Source organism: Cololabis saira, chromosome 15 (genome assembly GCF_033807715.1).
Source record: "Cololabis saira isolate AMF1-May2022 chromosome 15, fColSai1.1, whole genome shotgun sequence".
Lineage (NCBI taxonomy): Eukaryota > Metazoa > Chordata > Actinopteri > Beloniformes > Belonidae > Cololabis > Cololabis saira.
The window spans coordinates 35,292,572-35,314,237 of record NC_084601.1 but is presented as its reverse complement, the minus strand read 5'-3'; the positions used below and the strand labels follow the sequence as shown (position 1 = coordinate 35,314,237).

Sequence of the window (21,666 nt, the reverse complement as noted above, 5' to 3'; positions counted from 1 at the left end):
CATTTGGTATTTACTTATATTCATTAATTCTTTGTTTATTGTTCTTTGATTTATTGTTTTTCTGTTTCATTTAATTTTTAGAAATCTTTTTTGTGCTTGTGTTTGAAATAAAAGACATCAATAAATCTATCTAACTGGAATAACTGACCAGAGAGATACAGGATGATCACCTTATGTCTCTCCTGATTCTGATTATAAGTGATACAGAACAGATACACCACTTCTCTCGAGCAAATACTGATTCTTAACATACGCCACTGACAGACACCGAAATAGCCAGTGACTTCAACCCACTGGCAGAAACTGAGCAGACATACCAGAAACACATCATGTGGAGTTTATTCCTAAGGGTTTACATCACCCACAGCTAACATGACAAGACAAATGCTCATCTTCTGATTCCATGTACTTCCAGGCAGTTTGTGTCACTGTCGCGTGCCACGTTAAATGTAACTCATTCAACGGCAACATTAACTAAACTAAAAGAGAAATGTCTTAGTTGTGAGCAAGACAACCTGATTTTTTATTTTTTTTATTTTTAACGGTAACTTAAAGTGGATTGAAGTCTGCCAGCAACAACCTGCTGTTAAAAAAGGATCTGAAGAAAATATGGGTCCAGTTTTGCCCACAAACGCCAGGGATCCCCGGGGGTCACCATCGTCAGGAAAAGGTCTCTGTCGACTAAATTAGCTTCTGCTTCTGCTCTCTCATGATGGTCTGTGCCATTTTTCATGTCAATCAATTATTACATGGAATAATTCAAAGGTTTGTATCAAAGAAGGTTGAAGATGGGGATCAGAACTTATTCAAATATGGGTGAACCTTCAGTCCAGCAACAAGGAGCAAGTGCTGTCTTAACACTTTAGAAGATGGAGCTGAGCATGTTTGATATTTTCAGCTAAAAATCTACAATTAGTGTTTAAAATAGCTGCTCCTTGATTCTGAATGAATTAACTTTATGTTTCATGGCCTGATCATTTGCCTGAATTACAAATCTACATTAATTTGAGACAATGTTTCTGTATTTGATTAAATCTTTTTTAAAGTTATTTATATACAGGACACATTTCATGTTATATTTAAGTAAATCAATCAAGGCTTTAAGAGGTGAGCAACCCAGATTTCCCAAAATGAAACGCCACAAATGAGTGTTTTCAGTCCATTTTAAATCATAAAATCTCCCTCTAAGGAAGAAAAAGAAAAAAAAACATATTTTTGGGAAACGTGCCTTTGTTTTCTCCTCCCTATTTTACACTCAAGGTTCAAGGCTGATTTATGGTCCCGCGTTACACCAACGCAGAGCCTACGCCGTACCCTACGGCGTAGGCTCTGCGTCGATTTAACGCAGAACCATAATCCAGGCTTTAATTGTATCTCCTGCAGTGTCACAGCAGATTTAGATGCGTTTAGTTGCTAGGAGGAAGCTGAGGTTACATGCTATATCCATTATTTGGTAAAAGCTTCATCCTCTCAGATCCTAACCCCCCCTCCCGGTTAATTAGAGGATGGTGACGCTGCCTCCATTGGAGCCTCAGGCGTCATTGCTGCTTCTTTTCTCAGGTTCTGTGCAACAGGCTCTGGAGGACCAGATGCAAAGCGACGTGCTTTTTAATATTCTTTTAATACTGTGATCAATAATCAGCGTGAATAGAGATGTTACCTTCATGTCTCCAATCACGGTCTGGAAAAGCCCCCCGAGCGCGCTGCACTCCCTCTCCATCACCGTCTCCATCTTCAGCTGAGCGCACGGAAAATTGCAAACACTGTCAAGCGCAGCTTGTGCGGTCCATAAATGAGGCTGAAGGGGGGAGAAACAGAAGAGGTGTCCGGCAGGTGGAGGTCGGTGGTGATCACAGATCAGACAGCGGCTCAGATTCCCCGCAGGACGCAGCGCGCAGCGGAGCCGCTTGGTTTCCAGTCGGAGCCGGTAAATCCCATGTCTTCTGCAGCAGGAGACGGTGGACTGTTCACAGGGCTGGAGCTGGAGCTGGAGCTGGAGCTGGAGCTGGAGCTGGAGCTGGAGCTGGAGCTGGAGCTGGAGCTGGAGCTGGAGCTGGAGCTGGAGCTGCGTCTCTGGCACCAACCAGGGGACCGGCCGCGGGAGCGCGCCTCCCAGCTCGGGAGCGCGCCGGCGTGGCCCCGCCCTCCACACAGGAGCGCGTTTTTATTAATGGAGAAGAATCAGGGTGTTGTCTGTGCCATGATCGCTGATCTGCTCCAGAAATGACAAAAGCAGGGGAATAATAATAATAATGCGCGCATAGGAATGAAATCTTGATTTTTTAATGTCCAATACACACAAAATCAAATTAAAACACAAAAATAAAATTCACCATCAGTCATAAAAATAAGCAAGCAAAACATGTTCATCCAAGAAAAAACTGCAGTCAAGATTAATAATAGAAGAAAAGGAAAAACTCACTACATTAAGTATTTTACTAAACTCCTCAAAATCTACAACTCCTAAAAAGGCAAGGCAGGTTTATTTATATAGCAAGGTGATTCAAAGCGCTTTACATCAACATTAAAAGCAGCAAGACATAATTAGACAGTAAATAACAAATGAAATGAAATACAATTATGAGAAAAGAAGGTAAAATAATAAAAAGCACAAGTTAAAATAACAAATTAATATCTATTGCGGGTTATTTTAATGGCAAATATGCTGATGTCTGACACTAGGCTACCCTACGTTATCCTCAAAAATCTCCAAATGAAGTCCTAGAATATGAAACCTCAAACACACCCTACTACTAGTCTTCCTTAAACCATTTAACATGATTTCGAATATTAAGATCCTAAACTCTTCACACAGATATTTAAAGCTTTATCGCCACGTGGTGGACTCTTTGTTGAACTGCATCTTCAGAAGAAAAGGGATGAGGCATGAGACCGACGGTGAAAACTTTAGAAAAAGAGTCACCCAGTCACACAAACACTCCTTGTTATTGAAACAATTCTGTAAAATGTAACTGTTTTCCAAATTTCAAAAATCCACATTTTATTTTTTAATATAGAATGATACACATAAAATGCTGCAATTGATAAAAAAAAACACAAATCTTAAATTTCACACTAGTTATATGTACATAAAAGAAAAACAAGAGTTTGACAGGGCCATGTTTATTATCTCCTTTCTTTCAACAACCTTCCAGTAGGAGTTTAAAGAGGAATGTTTTCCCCGTCTTGGTTGGTATAAGACTCAAGCTTGTCAACAGTCCTGGTTCTTGTGTTTCCTTCTCACGATAAGCTGAATGTTTCTGATCCAGGTCTGGACTGCGGGCAGGCCAGTTCAGCACCTGAACTCTGCTTTATAACCATGCTTTTGTAATGGATTTAGTATGCACTTTAGCATTGTCTTGCTGAAAGATACAAGGCTCTGAGCTGACTTGGGAATGCATCAGTATCTCCCTAGGAAAGCTGGAGGAGTGGCAGCTAGGGAGAGGCAGGTCTAAGCCTTTAAGCTGTTGCCCCCATGACAAACCCAAACCACAGATGAGTGCACGTTGATGGATGGGTTATACTGGAACCAGTGCCTCAACAGGCAGATTGTAGCAAGTATCCTGATGACCAAAGCCATGGGTGCAATCAATCATGCAAAATGCATAAAAATATACAATTTATGCTGCAGGTTATAGTTTGTGTTGCATGATCTTAAACAGATTTGTAACACTGAAACTTCAATACAAGCTGCTATAAATGGGTTCATAAAATTCAAGCCCATGAAAACAGAGTCAGCATGTGAGGATGTAATGTAATTCCCAGTTGTGCACCAAGACCATTATGCTCAAAATAACCTTAAAAAGTATGATTTACAGCTACATAGCCATGATTTTCCACTGAAGACAAGTGTAGAAACAGATGTGCGACTCAAAACTGGAGTGTTTAGGGGCTGTAGAAACGATCTTCAAGGCTAAAATGGTTTGAGAAAGAAAGCTTGAGGAAATCAGATGGTGAGGCTGGCAGTGGTTCAGGGCCAACTCATTTTAATGACAGGAAGTGTCACATGCTCATGGTGCCCACACAACGGATCCTGGTCATTATATTCTCTGACGAGAGAACAGCCATAAGGAACAGACTCACAGGAAGACAGAAATGTATACTTAAGTAGCTGAAAGTTAACTCTTGAAGAGTGGGAGGTGGGAAACCCTAGTAGGCTTTACCAAAACTTGACAGATTTATTTGTTCCTTCAGGACAGTCAGTTTACACAAGTTGTAGAACTGTACTTTCTAAAGCCAGATTAATACACATTTCAGGAAACAGCCATTGGCCTAATCTGAGGTTTAACAAAAGATTCAGAAATCCAGGCTTGACATCTGGCTTCATCTGTCACAAAAGCCAAACTAGGCTCAGAAGATGCAGCTTTGTCAAGCCATGTTTAAGTAATCCAGGTAGAGGCGCAGCCAGATTTCTTCGAAAGACCAGATTCTATAATTTTCCAGCAAATCCATGCTTTTATGATGCAAAACAACCTCTTTAATGTATTTCAGTCTGGATTTCGGCCACACCACAGCACTGAGACTGTACTCATCAAAGTCCTAAATGATATTCATCTGAATAATGATGCAGGCAAATCCTCTGTTCTGGTATTACTGGATCTGAGTGCTGCATTCGACACAGTTGATCATAACATTCTTCTCAGCAGACTGGAAAAGTGGGTGGGACTTACCGGCACTGTGCTTCAATGGTTTAAATCTTACTTACAAGATAGGGCCTTCTTTGTGTCAATAAGAAACCATGAGTCTAAGACAACCAAGATCACATGTGGGGTTCCTCAAGGGTCTATTCTCGGACCGCTTCTATTTAACATCTATATGCTACCCTTAGCTCAGATTATGGAACATCACAACATTTCCTACCATACTTATGCCGATGACACACAGCTCTATATTTCAGTGTCACCACATGACTACAGTTCCCTACTCTCATTGAGTAACTGTATTCACCAAATCAATGAGTGGATGTGCCAGAATTTTCTCCAGCTAAATGCAGAAAAGACAGAGGTGATCATTTTTGGCCCTAAAAATGAAAGGGAAAAGATCAGCGCTCACCTTGGCTCCATGTCATTGACAGCTACAAATCAAGCCAGAAATCTTGGTGTAATTATTGACTCAGACCTGAACTTCAACAGCCATCTAAAGTTTATCACCAAATCTGCCTATTACCACCTAAAAAACATTGCTAGAATTAAGGGGATTCTGTCTAAACAAGACATGGAAAAACTTATTCATGCATTCATTTTCAGTAGGTTGGATTATTGCAATGGCATCTTTACAGGCCTTAACAAGAAATCAATCAGGCAGCTGCAGCTGATCCAGAACGCTGCCGCCAGAATCCTTACAAACACCAGGAAACTGGACCATATTACACCGGTCATGAAATCACTACACTGGCTTCCAGTTAGTCAAAGGATAGAGTTTAAAATCTTGCTGGTCTACAAAGCACTGAATGGTCTTGGACCAAAATACATGGTTGATCTGTTAGTTCCCTATGAAGCTCCCAGACCCCAGACCCCTTAGGTCTTCTGGATCTGGTTTGTTGTGTGTCCCAAGAACCAGAACCAAGCAAGGTGAGGCAGCGTTCAGTTATTCTGCTCCTCACCGGTGGAACAAACTTCCTGTAGGTCTGCTCCAACTGTCAGCTCCTTTAAATCAGGGTTAAAAACATTACTGTTTACTCAAGCGTACTCTTAAATTAAACTTACCTGCTGTACTCTACTGCCCTTAACAGATTGTGCTTATTTTACTTTTCATCTTATTCAATCATATATCATTGTTATTTACTGTCTGTCTTGCCACTTTTAATGTCAATGTAAAGCACTTTGAATTACCTTGTGTTGAATTGTGCTATACAAATAAATTTGCCTTACCTTGCCAAAGTGTGCACAAAATACTTCTCAAATGAACATAATTGAGGCTCATAGAGATGAAGCACATACTAAAGACACTGCCACTATGCAACAATGGCCAGTGGCAAATAACGTCACCCAAATGCCTAAGTGACATTTCCTAACCTCTACTCAGTTTATCATGCAAGGATATGACATTTGCTCATATTAACAGCAAGTTTAATGTGCAAGTTTGACGGTGGATTCATCCACAGTTCCGACATAACTGGAACAACCCACAAACACATTGGTTTCTGGTCAGCTCAGCTGACCAAACAGATGGTACCAGGCTTAAGCTGCACAGGATTTGCCATGGTACACCTTTGTGCCATTGCTTTTGTGATCCAATGAAAGTCCAATTCAGCCAAGCTACGTGGAAAATCCCAGCTTAATCCACTATCCTGGTTTTGTAAACAGCCCTCTAGTGTCGAGACACGAGAAGCAATACAGCTGTGAGTCGTGTAACCCATTGGTTACTGAAGCAGTTGTGAAGCCCGTTTTTCCCCCTCGTATTGATAGTAGCCATGTTGCCCTGGAAGCTGACGGGGTATCAATTTGGCTTCAATACAGACAGTTCAAATAACCAGAGACACAAGGCCATGCAAATTCCAAATCATTTATTGCACCTGATAAACTGCAACTCCAGTATGGGCCATAAACCTGAGAAGAGAAGCCAGTCAGCAAATTCTTAAATTATTGTCAGTTTAAGTTTAACACGCTATACTTACGATCAATATGCTGAAGGTTGACGACTCCTGCTGGAGACAGCAGCCAGCTGAGGTTGCTGCCTTTCAAAAGAAAAACGAGAAGCCGCAGGAACTAGTTTTGGACGTGGCCAGACGTTGTGGTTGGAGTCACCAGTCCACATGTCAGCTTTCAGCTCCTTGCTAGAGACAGAAGGGCGCGACTCTCTGCGTGGTGGCTTGGCGGTGGAATGCAGCCTAGTTCTGTGACTTAGGGCAAAAACTGACTTCAAGTCATTTCCAATTTCTGGAAAAGCAGAAGCCCACATGCCTTCTTTGGTCTGGAGTACCCCATCGCCAGAGTTTGAGCTTGGAGGCTGAACCCTGGAAGAGCTTGGAGGCTGAACCCTGGAAGGGTCATGTAGAACAGCAGAATCCCTCATGCCTCTTTTGGGCTGGAGTTCCCCAGTACTTTCTGAGCTTGGCAGCTCAACCCTGGAGAAGTAACGTGAGGTCATTTGTGGCAGCCTTGGATGGGTGCTGGTTTGCTTTGTCAAGGTAGGGGAAAGCATAGAGCTGGATGTTGCACCTCGTAGCCCCCCGTTGCTCTGGTGCACACTAGAGCTAGATTGCCTTACTGGTTTGGCTGTAGGATACGCTGCTGGCACACGATCCGAGGTAGAACCTGAGCTAAACCTGCTTTCTCCGAGTGGAACAGTACCCCTCATGCCTTTACTGCTCTGGTGCACGGCAGACATTCCTGAGCGGGGCTGCTGAACCTTGGAGAAGGAGCTTGAAGCCATTGGTCTTGGACCTCTTGGGTGAGCAGCGAGTTGCCCGTTTCCATTAGAAGATTGAACTTTAGAACCAAATGCACCGTCCTGCAGCCTGGTCGAGGCTGGAGAGCCTGGTTGCTGACGGGCTGTGGCTTTTAAGCTAGGATGCTGCTCCTGGACTGGCTTGGTCACAATACGTGACCCAAATTCCCTTCTATTCTGGGGTGATGGATTAGCAGACATGCTGGTTTTGCTCAAGTGGCCATCCTTCCTTGGCTGCTGTGGCGTTTCTCTGGGTTTAGGAGACCAGGAGGAAGTAGGCCTGTAACTGGAAAAGCTTCCTTCATGTGCAGGACCATCTCCATGCCTACCATAAGAGCCACCCTGCCTACTTGCTGCAGCGAGGGTACTGTAGCTTCTAGGTGACGCCTTCTCTGCAAAACTGTAGCTACCCAGAGATGATCTTGGTTGAACATGGCCATCGTAGCGGGAAGCAGCAGGTTTGTAGCTCCGTGGAGAAACCTCACTTTGTTCAGAGTGAGGTATAATGCTTCTGCCTCCATATCGAGTTGCTAAAGAAAGACATTTCAAAATGGTGAGTATGCCAAGATGCCGTTATACAGAAATGCTTTTTCTGTGTAATACAAATGCTCACCTGTTACATGCTGGCCAAAGGTTGTCAGAAAAAGTAACAGCACACTGGGAAGAGAAGCAAGATTGTTAAACATATTTCGTGTACCAACATCAACTGAATTAAGGAAAAATAACCTTACCTCCTCAAAAATCTACAAGCCATTGAGAGCTGATACCAACAGCAAGGAACCCAGCTGTTATCAGGTAAACAACAAATGAAGGTAAAACTCAGTGTGATGTGTCCTGCAGCATTGGGACCTGTTTTTATGTGTTGAGCTAACCAATCCCAACACAGTGACAGAGCTGGTAAAATGTAATAAGGACCAGCTGGGAACAATCACCACCGGCCACTTCAGCTACCTGTGCAGCTGTTTACACTTGAACCAATCAGCAAGATCTCGCTTTCAAGTGTGGATCACTCCTTTCAGTAGGTGGAGGAAATGCACCAGATTACTGCTGAAAAAGAAGTAGCAGTTACTCAGAGTTAAGTAGCTATAAAGCTAAAAAGTCAACAAAAAGTTCAGGTTTAAAGAGAATAATTCAATTTGAAGCTATAGTTTGTTATTTTCTGAATTGTTGCAGAAGTTGTACATTTTGGTTACTTTCATCATTAATAGTTATCATAATAGTTATATATTAAAAGTTCAATGTAATATTAATGTTTTACCTTTTTAATTCTCGTAATTTCAAATATTTTTTTTATTTAATTTTGTTCACTTATTAGTGAGCACTTATAACATTTACTCAATTTTGGTACAAATAGATGTCTAACACTGGCGGCCTTCTTGCCACAGTGAGCTAGCTTACTCATAATTCTGTTTTAATGGTGCATTTACTTCTTAAATTACCATAACTTGCTCAATTTTGTACTGATTTTCAAACAGTTTGGTTTGTCATAAATGTCAGATGTAGACTGCATACCTATGACTAATTAGAACCAAATATGCTACAGCGGATTTATAACCATGGACATATGAAAATAAACAGATATGTGCAATGAACATACACACACACACAGAGTATTCATGTTAAATCAACATTAGGGCTACTAAAAGTCAATGTAGAGAATGGCAACATAAATTATGTGTATGTATATACAGTATATATATATATATATATATATATATATATATATATATATATATATATATATATATATATATATATATATATATATATATCCATCCATCCATCCATTATCTATAACCAGACACACTCACACTCACACGGGCGGGCAATTTAGAATCACCAATTAACCTAGCATGCATGTTTTTGGGCTGTGGGAGAAAACCGGAGTACCCGGAGGAAACCCACGCAAGCACGGGGAGAACATGCAAACTCCACACAGAAAGACCCTGCTTATATATATACTGTATGTATGTATATATATATATATATATATATATATATATATATATATATATATATATATATATATATATATATATATGTATACATATATATATATATATACATATATATATATATATATATATATATATATATATATATATATATATATATATATATATACATATATATATATATATACATATAACATAACATTTTATATATAACATTTTAGAAACAGAAACTGTACAAATAAATAAATGTTCACCTTTTATTTGTATTTAGCCTTCAAACAAAGAAATATGACATCAAAATTAATAAACATAAAACTCTCAACTTTGTCAATATAAATATCAAATTAAAGTCTCTGGCTCCGTGTCTGCGGCGTAAGTCAGCCAATGTGTTCGGTTTGAATCTGCTGCCCCGTGAACTTCAGTGAGTGAAACGCCGTTATCTTAGACTGTAATCTATATCGAAATATCGAAAATGTGTTTTAAACTCATATCACCATTATTGAATAAAAGGATATCGTGATATATATTGAGATTGAATTATTGTCCAGCCCTAAGAAATAGAACAGAATTTATTGTCAGTCCACCTTGGACATGCAACAACATAGGTGCTCCCACTGAGCTACTTACACCTACAGGGAAGGGGCATAAAGGCATAAAAAAAATAAACAGTAGGCTACAGGTAAAAAATATTTTAAAAAATTACAAAAGGTGTCACAACAGAAATAATTCACGTATTTGAGAAAAAAAAAAGTACACAAAATGAATATACACAGTTATATGAAATAAATAAAATAAAATAAGTTACGAATTTCAAAGTGACTGGGTGAATTGAATGTTTGTACATATAATAATCAAATCTTGAATAAAAATGTAACCAAATGTTCAACCAAACTAATCAGCACTTAATCCTCACATGAAACCAATAGCTCCAACATCTTACAGCTGAAAGGTGATACCACAAGATGTAGTGACAAAGCAATCCCATTAGAAATCACGTGCGATTTAAGTGAGGTCATATTGAAAAGTAAGAGCAATCATGCCTCTCCAACTGATGTGAGACTGCTGGTTAAACTCACGTCGCCGCTCCTTCAGGAGATGGACCTTTACTACTTTAATACTGGGTCTCATTCACAGTTGACATCTGATTTACACCTCCCGATTAGACAACAAAAAAAACAGGACAGAAGCTCTTTCTGTGGGATGCAGTAACTAAACTGGTGCGTATTTCCCTGAACTGATAGTAACTTGTTCAATAATGCAAAGAATTACCAAATGTAAAGATTTGTGATTTGTATTTTCTGTAGTATGTTTTTACAGTATAACATTTTACAGGATTAAAAAAAAAAAAAAACTTTGATCTTAAATTTCAGTTTGGTCAGGGAGAATTTTAGGAGAAAAAAGTCAGAAAAAAAAATCTAAATTACCATCAATAGTATTCATGTACCAATTCCCGATAGTCTATCAATGTTGTGGATAAATGTATGGGTTACTGCATTGCTAAATAGTCTATGGTCTGTTAATTGTTGGCGAGCTCATTACGAAAACCCCTATCACAGGGTGAGTTCAGCCACTGCAGCACCACATTCAGGTTTGATTCTGGATCCTGCCGCCTCCAAAAGTTTTCTGACGACTCCTCCATACTCATATCAGCAATGATGGAGAACAAAAGACTGGTGGAGAGCTTTCTGTGGTGAAGCCGAAACCAACTTCAGGAGGAACCAAACACGACCTGCGCCAGTTATCGTCCAGGGTGAGGTGGAGATAGTGGACTCGTACAGATATCGTAAGGTACACAACAATAAACTGGACTCAAATGCCCTCTACAGGAAAGACAAGAGCAGGACATTCCTGAGATGTGATACAAATTATTTTCTGGTTGGTATGACGCTGACCAAACAGATAAGGAACCAGACTTAACCAAGCCTGGCTGTTAGACTGTTCTGGAACAGACTCGCTGCACAGGATTTAATTGCCATGGTAAACCTTTGTGCCATTGCTTTGAGACCCAATTCAGCCAAAATCCCAGCTTTGGCCACTATCCTGATTTTGTGAAACAGCCCTCTAGCGTTGAGACACCAGAATCAATATAGCTGCAAATCGTGTAACCCATTGGTTACTGAAAAGCAATTGTGAAGGCCATTTTCCCCCCCTTCTATTGATGCAGCCATGTTGCCCTGGAAGCCGATGGGCAGAGGTGTCAAAAGTGTTCAGTCATTACTCAGGTAGAAGTATAGATAGAGATTCAAAATAATGTAATGTTAGGGGGGAAAAAAGCCATTGAAAATGAATGCATTTTAGTATAATGCAAATATATTAAAGAACCATGTGTACTATTGAGCATTAACATGTGTTTCAGAGAGCAGAAGCGACGACTAGTTGCCTATAAGTATTGTTATGGTGCAAAAAGTTAAACTTCAGAGGCATGTTATCATTTATCCTAACCTTTATTGGAATGTACATCCAAGTTTAGTTGCAGGAATCTGAGGGCAACGGATGCAAGAACAAAACTGGACAAGAACATCTGAATCCGAAATGAAATAGAGTAACGAGGCTGTTTTTAAAATGTGAGTAAAAGTAAAACTTCATCTGAAAAATTACTCCAGTGAAGTATAGATAACCAAAATTTCTACTTAAGGTAATGAAGTATTTCTTTGTTACTTGACACCTTTGCCGATGGGGTATCATGCTTGCTAGTTACAATTCTTGCTTTAACACAGTTTGTTTAAAGCGAGGATTGCATGTCCCTTTACTGCAATTTGTAAGACAAAAAGTAGAGTGACCCCCCCTACAAACAACGAGACACAAGGCCATGTAGCTTCCAACTCATTTATTCCACCTGATAAACTGCAACTCCAGTATGGGCCAGAAACCTGAAGACAGAAGTCGGTCAAAGTTCAACACACTATATTTATGACCAATATGCCGAAGGTTGCCGACTTCTACTGGATACAGCAGCCTGCTGCCTTACAGGAGAACGAGAAGCTGCAGGAACTGGTTTGGAACGTGGCCACACATTTGGGTTAAAATCACCAGTCCACGTGGCAGCTTTAATGTCCTTCCTAGAGACAGAAGGGCTTGACTTTTTCTGTGGTGGTTTGACTATGGAAGACAGCTCATTTCCCTGATTTGAGACAGAAACAGAGTTCTCATCCAACTCATTTCCAATCTGTGCAGGAGCAGTATCCCACATGCCTTCTTTGCTCTGGAGTACCCCAGAAGTTCCTGATCTTGGCTGCTGAACCCTGGAGTAGGAACGTGAAGTCATTGGTGGAAGGCTTCTTGGACGGACGCTGGATTGCTTTTTCAAGGTAGGGGACATCATAGAGCTGGATGCTGCACCTCGTATCCCCTCTTTGCTCTGGTGCACACCAGAAGTTCCTGAGCGGGGCTGCTGAACCTTGGAGAAGGAGCTTGAAGCCATTGGTCTTGGACCTCTTGGGTGAGCAGCGAGCCTGTTTCTATTAGGGGACTGAACTTTAGAGCCAAATGCACCATCCTGCACACCAGCTTTGACCTGCAGCCAGGTAGAGTCTGGTTGCTGATGGGATGTGGCTTTTAAGCTAGGCTGCTGCTCGGCCCCAGAATAAAATTCAATTGGACCACTTGAAACAATACGTGACCCAAATTCATTTCCATTCTGGGGTGATGGATTAGCCCACATGTTGGTTTTGCTTGCTTCTCTGGGTTTAGGAGACCAGGAGGAAGTAGGCCTGTAACTGGAAACACTTCCTTGATGTGCAGGACCATCTACATGCCTACCATAAGAGCCACCCTGCCTACTTGCTGCAGCGAGGGTACTGTAGCTTCTAGGTGACGCCTTCTCAGCAAGCCTGTAGCTACCCAGAGATGATCTTGGTAGAACATGGCCATCGTAGCTGGAAGCAGTAGGTTTGTAGCTCCCTGGAGAAACTTCACTTTGTTCAGAGTGAATGCTTCTGCCACCATAACGAGTTGCTAAAGAAAGACATTTCATATGGTTAGTCTACCAAGAAGGTGTTATACAGAAGTTCAGTTTCTGTGTAGTGCAAATGCTCACCTGTTACATGATGCCCAAAGGTTGTCAGAAAAAGTAACAGCACACTGGGAAGAGAAGCAAGATTTTTTATAAACATATTTTGTGTACCAACATCATCAACAGAATGAAGAAATATTAACTTACCTCCCCAAAAATCTACAAGCCATTGAGAGCTGATACCAAACAGCAAGGAACCCAGTTGTTAACAGGTAAACAACAAATGAAGGTAACTCAGTTTCAGTCTGATGTGTCCTGCAGCATTGGGACCTGTTTTTATGTGTTGAGCTAACCAATCCCAACACAGTGACAGAGCAACTGGTAAAATGTAATTAGGACCAGCTGGGAACAATCACCACCGGCCACTTCAGCTACCTGTGCAGCTGTTTACACTTGAACCAATCAGCAAGATGTTGCTTTCAACTGTGGCTCACTCCTTTCAGTAGGTGGAGGAAAAGCACCAGATTATTTTTGAAAATGAAGTAGGCTAACAGTTACTCAGAATTTACCCGGCAACAAAAAATGATATTTGAGAGACTTGAGAGCCAGAGCTGCTTGGGGGTTCTGGCTCTACTGCCAGCTGATCTGAAAGGCCTGGTTCCGATTGTGTTGTAGAACTGTTGTATATCGTGTTAAAATGTTGAAGTTCAATCTTGTTTGATTGTATTTTATTTTATTTTCTCCTCCGGTTTGTCTGTTATGTTTGCTTTTTAATATTTTTGCTAGCTTAGCTCAAAATAATCCCTAACCCTGCTCCAAAGATGTAATAAAAAAATGTAGGTGGCTGTGCTGTACCTAATGTATGCATTTGAATGGCATGCTTGTTTGATTTGATTCAAAATAAGAGTTGTCATTTTCGATTGGTTTGTGTGTGATTTAATTCAATTCAATTCAATTCAATTTTATTTATATAGCGTCTAATACAAGAGATGTTGTCTCTAGACGCTTTCCAGAGACCCAGAACATGAACATAAACCCCCGAGCAATTATTACATAAACAATGGCAGGTAAAAACTCCCCTAGTGGGAGATAAGCCTTAAGCCAAACAGTGGCAAGGGAAAACTCCCCTTTAGGAGGGAAGAAACCTTGAGCAGGACCAAGGCAAGGCAAGGCAAGGCAAATTTATTTATATAGCACAATTCAACACAAGGTAATTCAAAGTGCTTTACATTGACATTAAAAGCGGCAAGCCATAATTAGACAGTAAGTAATTCGACATAATTAGACAGTAAATAACAAATATGATTGAAAAAGATGATAAGAAAAGAAGTAAAATAATAAAAAGCACAAGCTGTTAAAAATAAGGGCAGTAGAATACAGCAGGTAAGTTTAATTTAGGGGTACGCTTGAGTAAACAGTAATGTTTTTAACCCTGATTTAAAGGAGCTGACAGTTGGAGCAGACCTCAGGTCTACAGGAAGTTTGTTCCACCGGTGAGGAGCAGAATAACTGAACGCTGCCTCACCTTGCTTGGTTCTGGTTCTTGGGACACACAACAAACCAGATCCAGAAGACCTAAGGGGTCTGGGAGCTTCATAGGAACTAACAGATCAACCATGTATTTTGGTCCAAGACCATTCAGTGCTTTGTAGACCAGCAGTAAGATTTTAAACTCTATCCTTTGACTCACTGGAAGCCAGTGTAGCGATTTCATGACCGGTGTAATGTGGTCCTGTTTCCTGGTGTTTGTAAGGACTCTGGCGGCAGCGTTCTGGATCAGCTGCAGCTGCCTGATTGATTTCTTATTAAGGCCTGTAAAGATGCCATTGCAATAATCCAACCTACTGAAAATGAATGCATGAATAAGTTTTTCCATGTCTTGTTTAGACAGAATCCCCTTAATTTTAGCAATGTTTTTCAGGTGGTAATAGGCAGATTTAGTGATAAACTTTAGGTGGCTGTTGAAGTTCAGGTCTGAGTCAATAATTACACCAAGATTTCTGGCTTGATTTGTAGCTGTCAATGACATGGAGCCAAGGTGAGCGCTGATCTTTTCCCTTTCATTTTTAGGGCCAAAAATGATCACCTCTGTCTTTTCTGCATTTAGCTGGAGAAAATTCTGGCACATCCACTCATTGATTTGGTGAATACAGTTACTCAATGAGATCAGGGGACTGTAGTCATGTGGTGACACTGAAATATAGAGCTGTGTGTCATCGGCATAAGTATGGTAGGAAATGTTGTGATGTTCCATAATCTGAGCTAGGGGTAACATATAGATGTTGAATAGAAGCGGTCCGAGAATAGACCCTTGAGGAACCCCACATGTGATCTTGGTTCTCTCAGACTCATGGTTTCGTATTGACACAAAAAAGGCCCTGTCATGCAAGTAAGATTTAAACCATTGAAGCACAGTGCCGGTAAGTCCCACCCACTTTTCCAGTCTGCTGAGAAGAATGTTATGATCAACTGTGTCGAATGCAGCACTGAGATCCAGTAATACCAGAACAGAGGATTTGCCTGCATCATTATTCAGATGAATATCATTTAGGACTTTGATGAGTACAGTCTCAGTGCTGTGGTGTGGCCGAAATCCAGACTGAAATACATTAAAGAGGTTGTTTTGCATCATAAAAGCTTGGATTTGCTGGAAAACGACCTTTTCAATGATTTTCCCCAAAAATTGCAGATTTGATATTGGCCTATAGTTACTAAGTGTTGTAGCATCCAGATTTGATTTTTTTAGAAGAGGTTTTATTACTGCAGTTTTCAACGCCTGGGGAAACTGGCCTGTTTGAAGAGAAGTATTTATTATCTGCAATACTTCCGGAGCTATGCAGTAAAAAAAACTGTTTTGAAAAAGTTTGAAGGCAGAATATCAAGACAGCATGTTGTGGGCTTTAATTTTGAAACTGTTTCTGTTAGGGTTTTGTAATTTAAAACGCTGAACTGTCCCAGCTTTACTAAAGGATAGGAAGGCCAGAGTGTTATCATTCCTGAGGGGGAGCTGCACATTGCTTGTCTTATCTGTAATATTTTGTTTGTGAAAAAGTCAGCGAAGTCATTACAGGTCTTTTTTGACAGCAGTTCAAGTGGGATTGAGGCTGCGGGGTTTGTCAGTCTGTCTACCACAGAAAACAGTGTACGAGCATTATTACTGTTTCTATCGATAATCTCTGAAAAATACGATTGCCTTGCATTCTTCAGTTTCTGGTTATAGTTGCGAAGACTCTCTTTATAAATGTTGTAATATACCTGAAGTTTGTTTTTGCGCCACTTGCGTTCTGCTTGTCTACATATCCTTCTCTGTTCTTTAACTAGTGTGGCGTTTCTCCAGGGTGACTTTTTCCTCCCGGACAGAACTTTGGTCTTAATTAGGGCGATAGAATCAATAACAGTCATAACATTGGAACTGAAACTGTTAACAAGGTCATCAACTAGAACTGAGGACAGGGTTGTTGATGGTGTAAAACCCTGGATAAATAATGCACAGGTGTTATCATTTATATAACGCTTTCTGATTACCTCTGCTTCACCTTTCATAGGATTGGCAACAGTGGTCATTTTAAACAAAACACAGTAATGATCAGACAGAGCAACATCGTTACCACAACCTCTGAGATATTAAGACCCTTGGAAATAATTAAATCTAAAACATGTCCTCGGTTATGCGTTGAATCTGTGACATGTTGGGAAAGCCCAAAATTATCCAGAATATTTAAAAGTTCCTTAGCACATCCATCTTTGGGATTATCAACATGAATGTTAAAATCACCCACTAAAACAACACAATCAAAATCCATGCACATAATTGACAGTAGTTTGGTAAACTCATCAAAAAACCTTGCATCATATTTGGGGGGTCTGTAGATGGTCACTAAGATTGCTCGACAGGGGGATTTTAACTGAATGGCAACATATTCAAAGGAATCAAATTTACCATAAGACATTTTCTTGCATTGAAAGCTGTCCTTGAACAGAGTGGCAACTCCGCCTCCTCTCCTATGTATTCTTGCTTCACTAAAGAAACTAAAATTCTGGGGTGTTGACTCAATAAGAACTGCTGCACTACTATCCTGACTTAACCAAGTTTCACTTAAAAACATAAAATCAAGGTTGCGCTCGTTAATAAAATCATTGATTAAGAAAGATTTGCCAACCAGAGACCTGATATTTAAAAGGGCTAAATGTAAATCCTTAACAGGAGACACTGGTGAGATTCGAGGATGACATGCTATACTCAACAGATTAGCAGATTTAACTGAACTTTTTTCATTTCTCACCAGTTTGATACGTTTTCTGTTACCTACTATCACAGGGATAGAGAAAGCTGATTTAACTCCATGGGGCCCAGACTTTTCCTGGGACAGAACAATGTTAATATTGACATCACAACCTGGACCCGGCCCATATCAGACATCACTGATATGGTAGTTCAGAGGAGGTGAGGGGGGGCGGTGACTTTTGGTTAGCCGCTTTGTCCGAGGTGGTGGTTTGGGAGGGGTTGGGCGATGTGCGGGGTTAGATAAAGGATTTTGGCATGGTGTTAGTTGTAATCCAATATTCACCAGGCTTTCCATTCTGTCAGTGAATTCCAGGAGTGGGATGTCCTGACTGCCTGGAGACAGAAAGCTGGGTGGGCTCTCGGGGGGTGAGGGTCTGTCTCCTGTTGGGGGGGCTGGGGGAGACTCCCCCTGTTGGAGTGAGGATAAGGATGATGATGCAGTTTCTCTCTGACTCAGTTTTCCATGGTCAGTCCTTGTCTCAGTGTTCTCATCACAGCGCCGCCTTATCAGTTGTTTTGGAACGTCCTGCCTCTTGTTGTTGGTGGGGGCCTGTTTGTGACGTAGATGATAGAAAATGTTGCAGCTGAATAACTGTCCACCAGCCTTATTCAAACGAGATCCACCTGCCTTAAAAAGATGCTGGCGACCCCAAAAGATGAAATTATCAATGAAGTTAATTGATTGAGCAGCACATGCATCTTTAAGCCATCTGTTTAGCGCCATCAGCCTGCTGAATCTCTCATCTCCCTGCCGAACCGTCGGTATTGGTCCACTGAAAAAAACCTCCGTATTTAAACATGCAGCTGTGCTCATCAGATCAGTGAAGTCTTGCTTTAATATAACCAGGCTCATAAGGGGGGGGACCATCCTGCCTATTGTCAAAGGGCAGGAATACTTAAAATGGGATCGAGTTTGTGGCAGGATTGGGAAGCAATCTGCAGGCTAGGATGAGCGCGAGATGTCTGTCAAAGCTTGTCAGTACAGTTGGGTCTTGGCCTAATGGCATATGATGGTGTGCAACTGGTGGAATGGGACCTGGGCAACAGCTCCCCCACCCCATTTCAGCACCATTGGTGGCAAGTGCATGATTCTTTCTGTCGTGCTGGTAGGGTGACGTCAGACTTAAGCTTTTGATGAAAGCCTGTTCTGTGTTGGGACTGGCTGAGAAGAGGGTGAACAAAATCTTTTCCTTTTCACCCTCTGTACAACAATCTGTGGTTGATGGACAGCTCATTCCACCCAGGTCCAGGACTGAACGACTCAGACGCTCCTTCATACTATCAGACTTTAACAGCTCGACTTAACTCCCTGCTCTGAAAGGACTTTTCCACCCTACTGTTGTGTGCATGTTTATAAATACACAAATCTTTTCATTGTTTATTCCATTGTGATACTGGAATTTCCCTCGAGAAAAGTATATCTATTCCACCCCTTGATAAAGGGCATCTATACGCGATGGTGCAATATTGTGCTCTATGGCCATTACCTATGCTGCATTATGCAGTGAAGAAAGGTGAAATGGCACTGCAGGAAATTGTAACAAGGATCCCATTAAACTGCACAGATGAATCACATGGAATGTTACAATGTCTATTAGTGCCTGTGAAGCCAGCTGTCACATTTTGGCCAGTTGACAAGTACAAAATATAACACCACTGCACTTTTGAGATCCACATGTACTGCACAGTTTAGCCATATTGCAGATTCACTGCGAAATCCTTGTTGGGTGTAGCAACCTGGATCAGCTACCAACCACTAGTGGAGTAGGCGGGGGGGCAGGGGGGCGGCCGCCCCGGGCCCACTGCTGTGTGGGGGCCCACGCCGAAGAGGAAAAAAAAGTGTGCTGAATAAAATAAGGAAATTTGGACTATATAACAATTGCGTTCATAAGGATAAAGTTGTTTAAAAATGTAAATGAAAGAAATAGTCCCTTCTCCCCTCTGCCTGTCATACACGGGTACGTGCGTGTACATGTCTATTTACTTTTAAGCCTGAATTATAGTTCCGCATTACACCAACACAGAGCCTACGCTGTAGGCTCTGTGTTGGTGTAACGCGGAACCATAAAGCAGGAAAGTCATGCTGAGTTTCAGCTGGCTGATGGAAATTTTTGTTGTGGTGCTCTGCTCACTGCTGGATGAAATCATTGGTAAGCTGTCATCATTTCTGATAACATTGTCATGACGTGAATATATGGCCTTTCCTATATTGTTTGTTGCCGTGTCGCTTGGTCATTTTGTTAAATACATGTCGTCGCACATTGTATACTGTTGTCGTGTAGGTTGTGCATCTGAAATTGTGCTACTTTTTCTTTTACTGGCGGAAATGGGCTTCCATAGACATCACTGGATGTCATTTGATTTTTATCCTTATCTTAAAGTCTGCATTAGACTTATAATTAGGTTTGACATGACTGGCAAAATCCATGGTGCTGAAACCTCATGTGAATGGTTCTGACCGTGTCGTCTGCGTGATGTGGTTGTGTGTCAGAGGGGCTGATCTGTGGCATTTTTTTTTTTTATATATAAAACAGGGATGTTTAGGCCACAAGGGCCCATCTAGAATGCTTTGCCCCCCCAGGCTGGGACCTCTGCTCCGCCCCTACCACCAACTCAAGGTGTTAGGGAGGGGGTCTGACTTTGGATGCATCACATGAATTTGAGACATCGACATCTGTACCAAGCCTTTTATAAAATAAAAAAAACACACTAGTCATTTTAAAAGAAAAACACCTGTATTTTGAACACTGGAAAGGGAAATCCACAGAGCTTACAATTACTCAGACAGTTTGTAAGATGCCTTAGTGTGACAGCTTGTTTCCAGAGCTAGGCAGCCATAGTCAAGTTGACCAGATCCACCATTTTTACATCCACTTTGCAAATCGTGTCCAGTTGAGAAAGCCTGACCAAGAATAGAGCTATACTTTTTTTTTTTTTTTTTAAGAATAGAGCTATACTAGTTACATCTGAATAGCACAAGTTGATAAATACAAGGCAACATCAAGCTTAAGACGTCACTCCAGTAGTACCCGTCGATGAGATTCAGGAACCTGTGGACACTAACAACATGGTCTTACGATCAATATGCTGAAGGTTGTCGACTACTACTGGATACAGCAGCCAGATGAGGTTGCTGCCTTACATAAGGAGAACGAGAAGCCACAGGAACTGGTTTGGAACGTGGCCACACATTTGGGTTAAAATCACCAGTCCACATGGCAGCTTTAATGTCCTTCCTGCTAGAGACAGAAGGGCTCAATTCTTTCTGTGGTGGCTTGACTATGGAAGACAGCTCATTTCCCTGATTTGAGACAGAAACAGAGTTCTCATCCAACTCATTTCCAATCTGTGCTGGAGCAGTATCCCACATGCCTTCTTTGCTCTGGAGTACCCCAGAAGTTCCTGATCTTGGATGCTGAACCCTGGAGTAGGAACGTGAAGTCATTGGTGGAAGGCTTCTTGAACGGACGCTGGATTGCTTTTTCAAGGTAGGGGACATCATAGAGCTGGATGCTGCACCTCGTATCCCCTCTTTGCTCTGGTGCACACCAGAAGTTCCTGAGCGTGGCTGCTGAGCTTTGGAGAAGGAGCTTGAAGCCATTGGTCTTGGACCTCTTGGGTGAGCAGCGAGCCTGTTTCTATTAGGGGACTGAACTTCAGAGCCAAATGCACCATCCTGCACACCAGCTTTGACCTGCAGCCAGGTAGAGTCTAGAGCACCTGGTTGCTGATGGGATGTGGCTTTTAAGCTAGGCTGCTGCTCGGCCCTAGAATAAAATTCAATTGGACCACTTGAAACAATACGTGACCCAAATTCATTTCCATTCTGGGGTGATGGATTAGCCCACATGTTGGTTTTGCTTGCTTCTCTGGGTTTAGGAGACCAGGAGGAAGTGGGCCTGTAACTGGAAACACTTCCTTCATGTGCAGGACCATCTACATGCCTACCATAAGAGCCACCCTGCCTACTTGCTGCAGCGAGGGTACTGTAGCTTCTAGGTGACGCCTTCCCTGCAAAACTGTAGCTACCCAGAGATGATCTTGGTAGAACATGGCCATCGTAGCTGGAAGCAGTAGGTTTGTAG

General features: G+C 41.5%; 1 protein-coding gene across 1 annotated transcript in view; it reads right to left on the bottom strand.

Moving 5' to 3' along the window:
* LOC133460843 (protein MTSS 1-like) overlaps window positions 1–21,256 on the bottom strand; it is a 145,361-nt gene extending 124,105 nt beyond the window's left edge. Inside the window, exons 1-5 of the mRNA XM_061741606.1 lie at window positions 21,101–21,256; window positions 17,865–17,990; window positions 12,556–12,802; window positions 6,922–6,979; window positions 1,661–2,144 (exon numbers count right to left, since the gene is read on the bottom strand). Coding sequence (XP_061597590.1) covers window positions 1,661–2,144; window positions 6,922–6,979; window positions 12,556–12,802; window positions 17,865–17,990; window positions 21,101–21,256 — 1,071 coding nt within the window. The remainder of the gene's footprint in view (window positions 1–1,660; window positions 2,145–6,921; window positions 6,980–12,555; window positions 12,803–17,864; window positions 17,991–21,100) is intronic.
* Window positions 21,257–21,666: the final 410 nt, after the last annotated feature.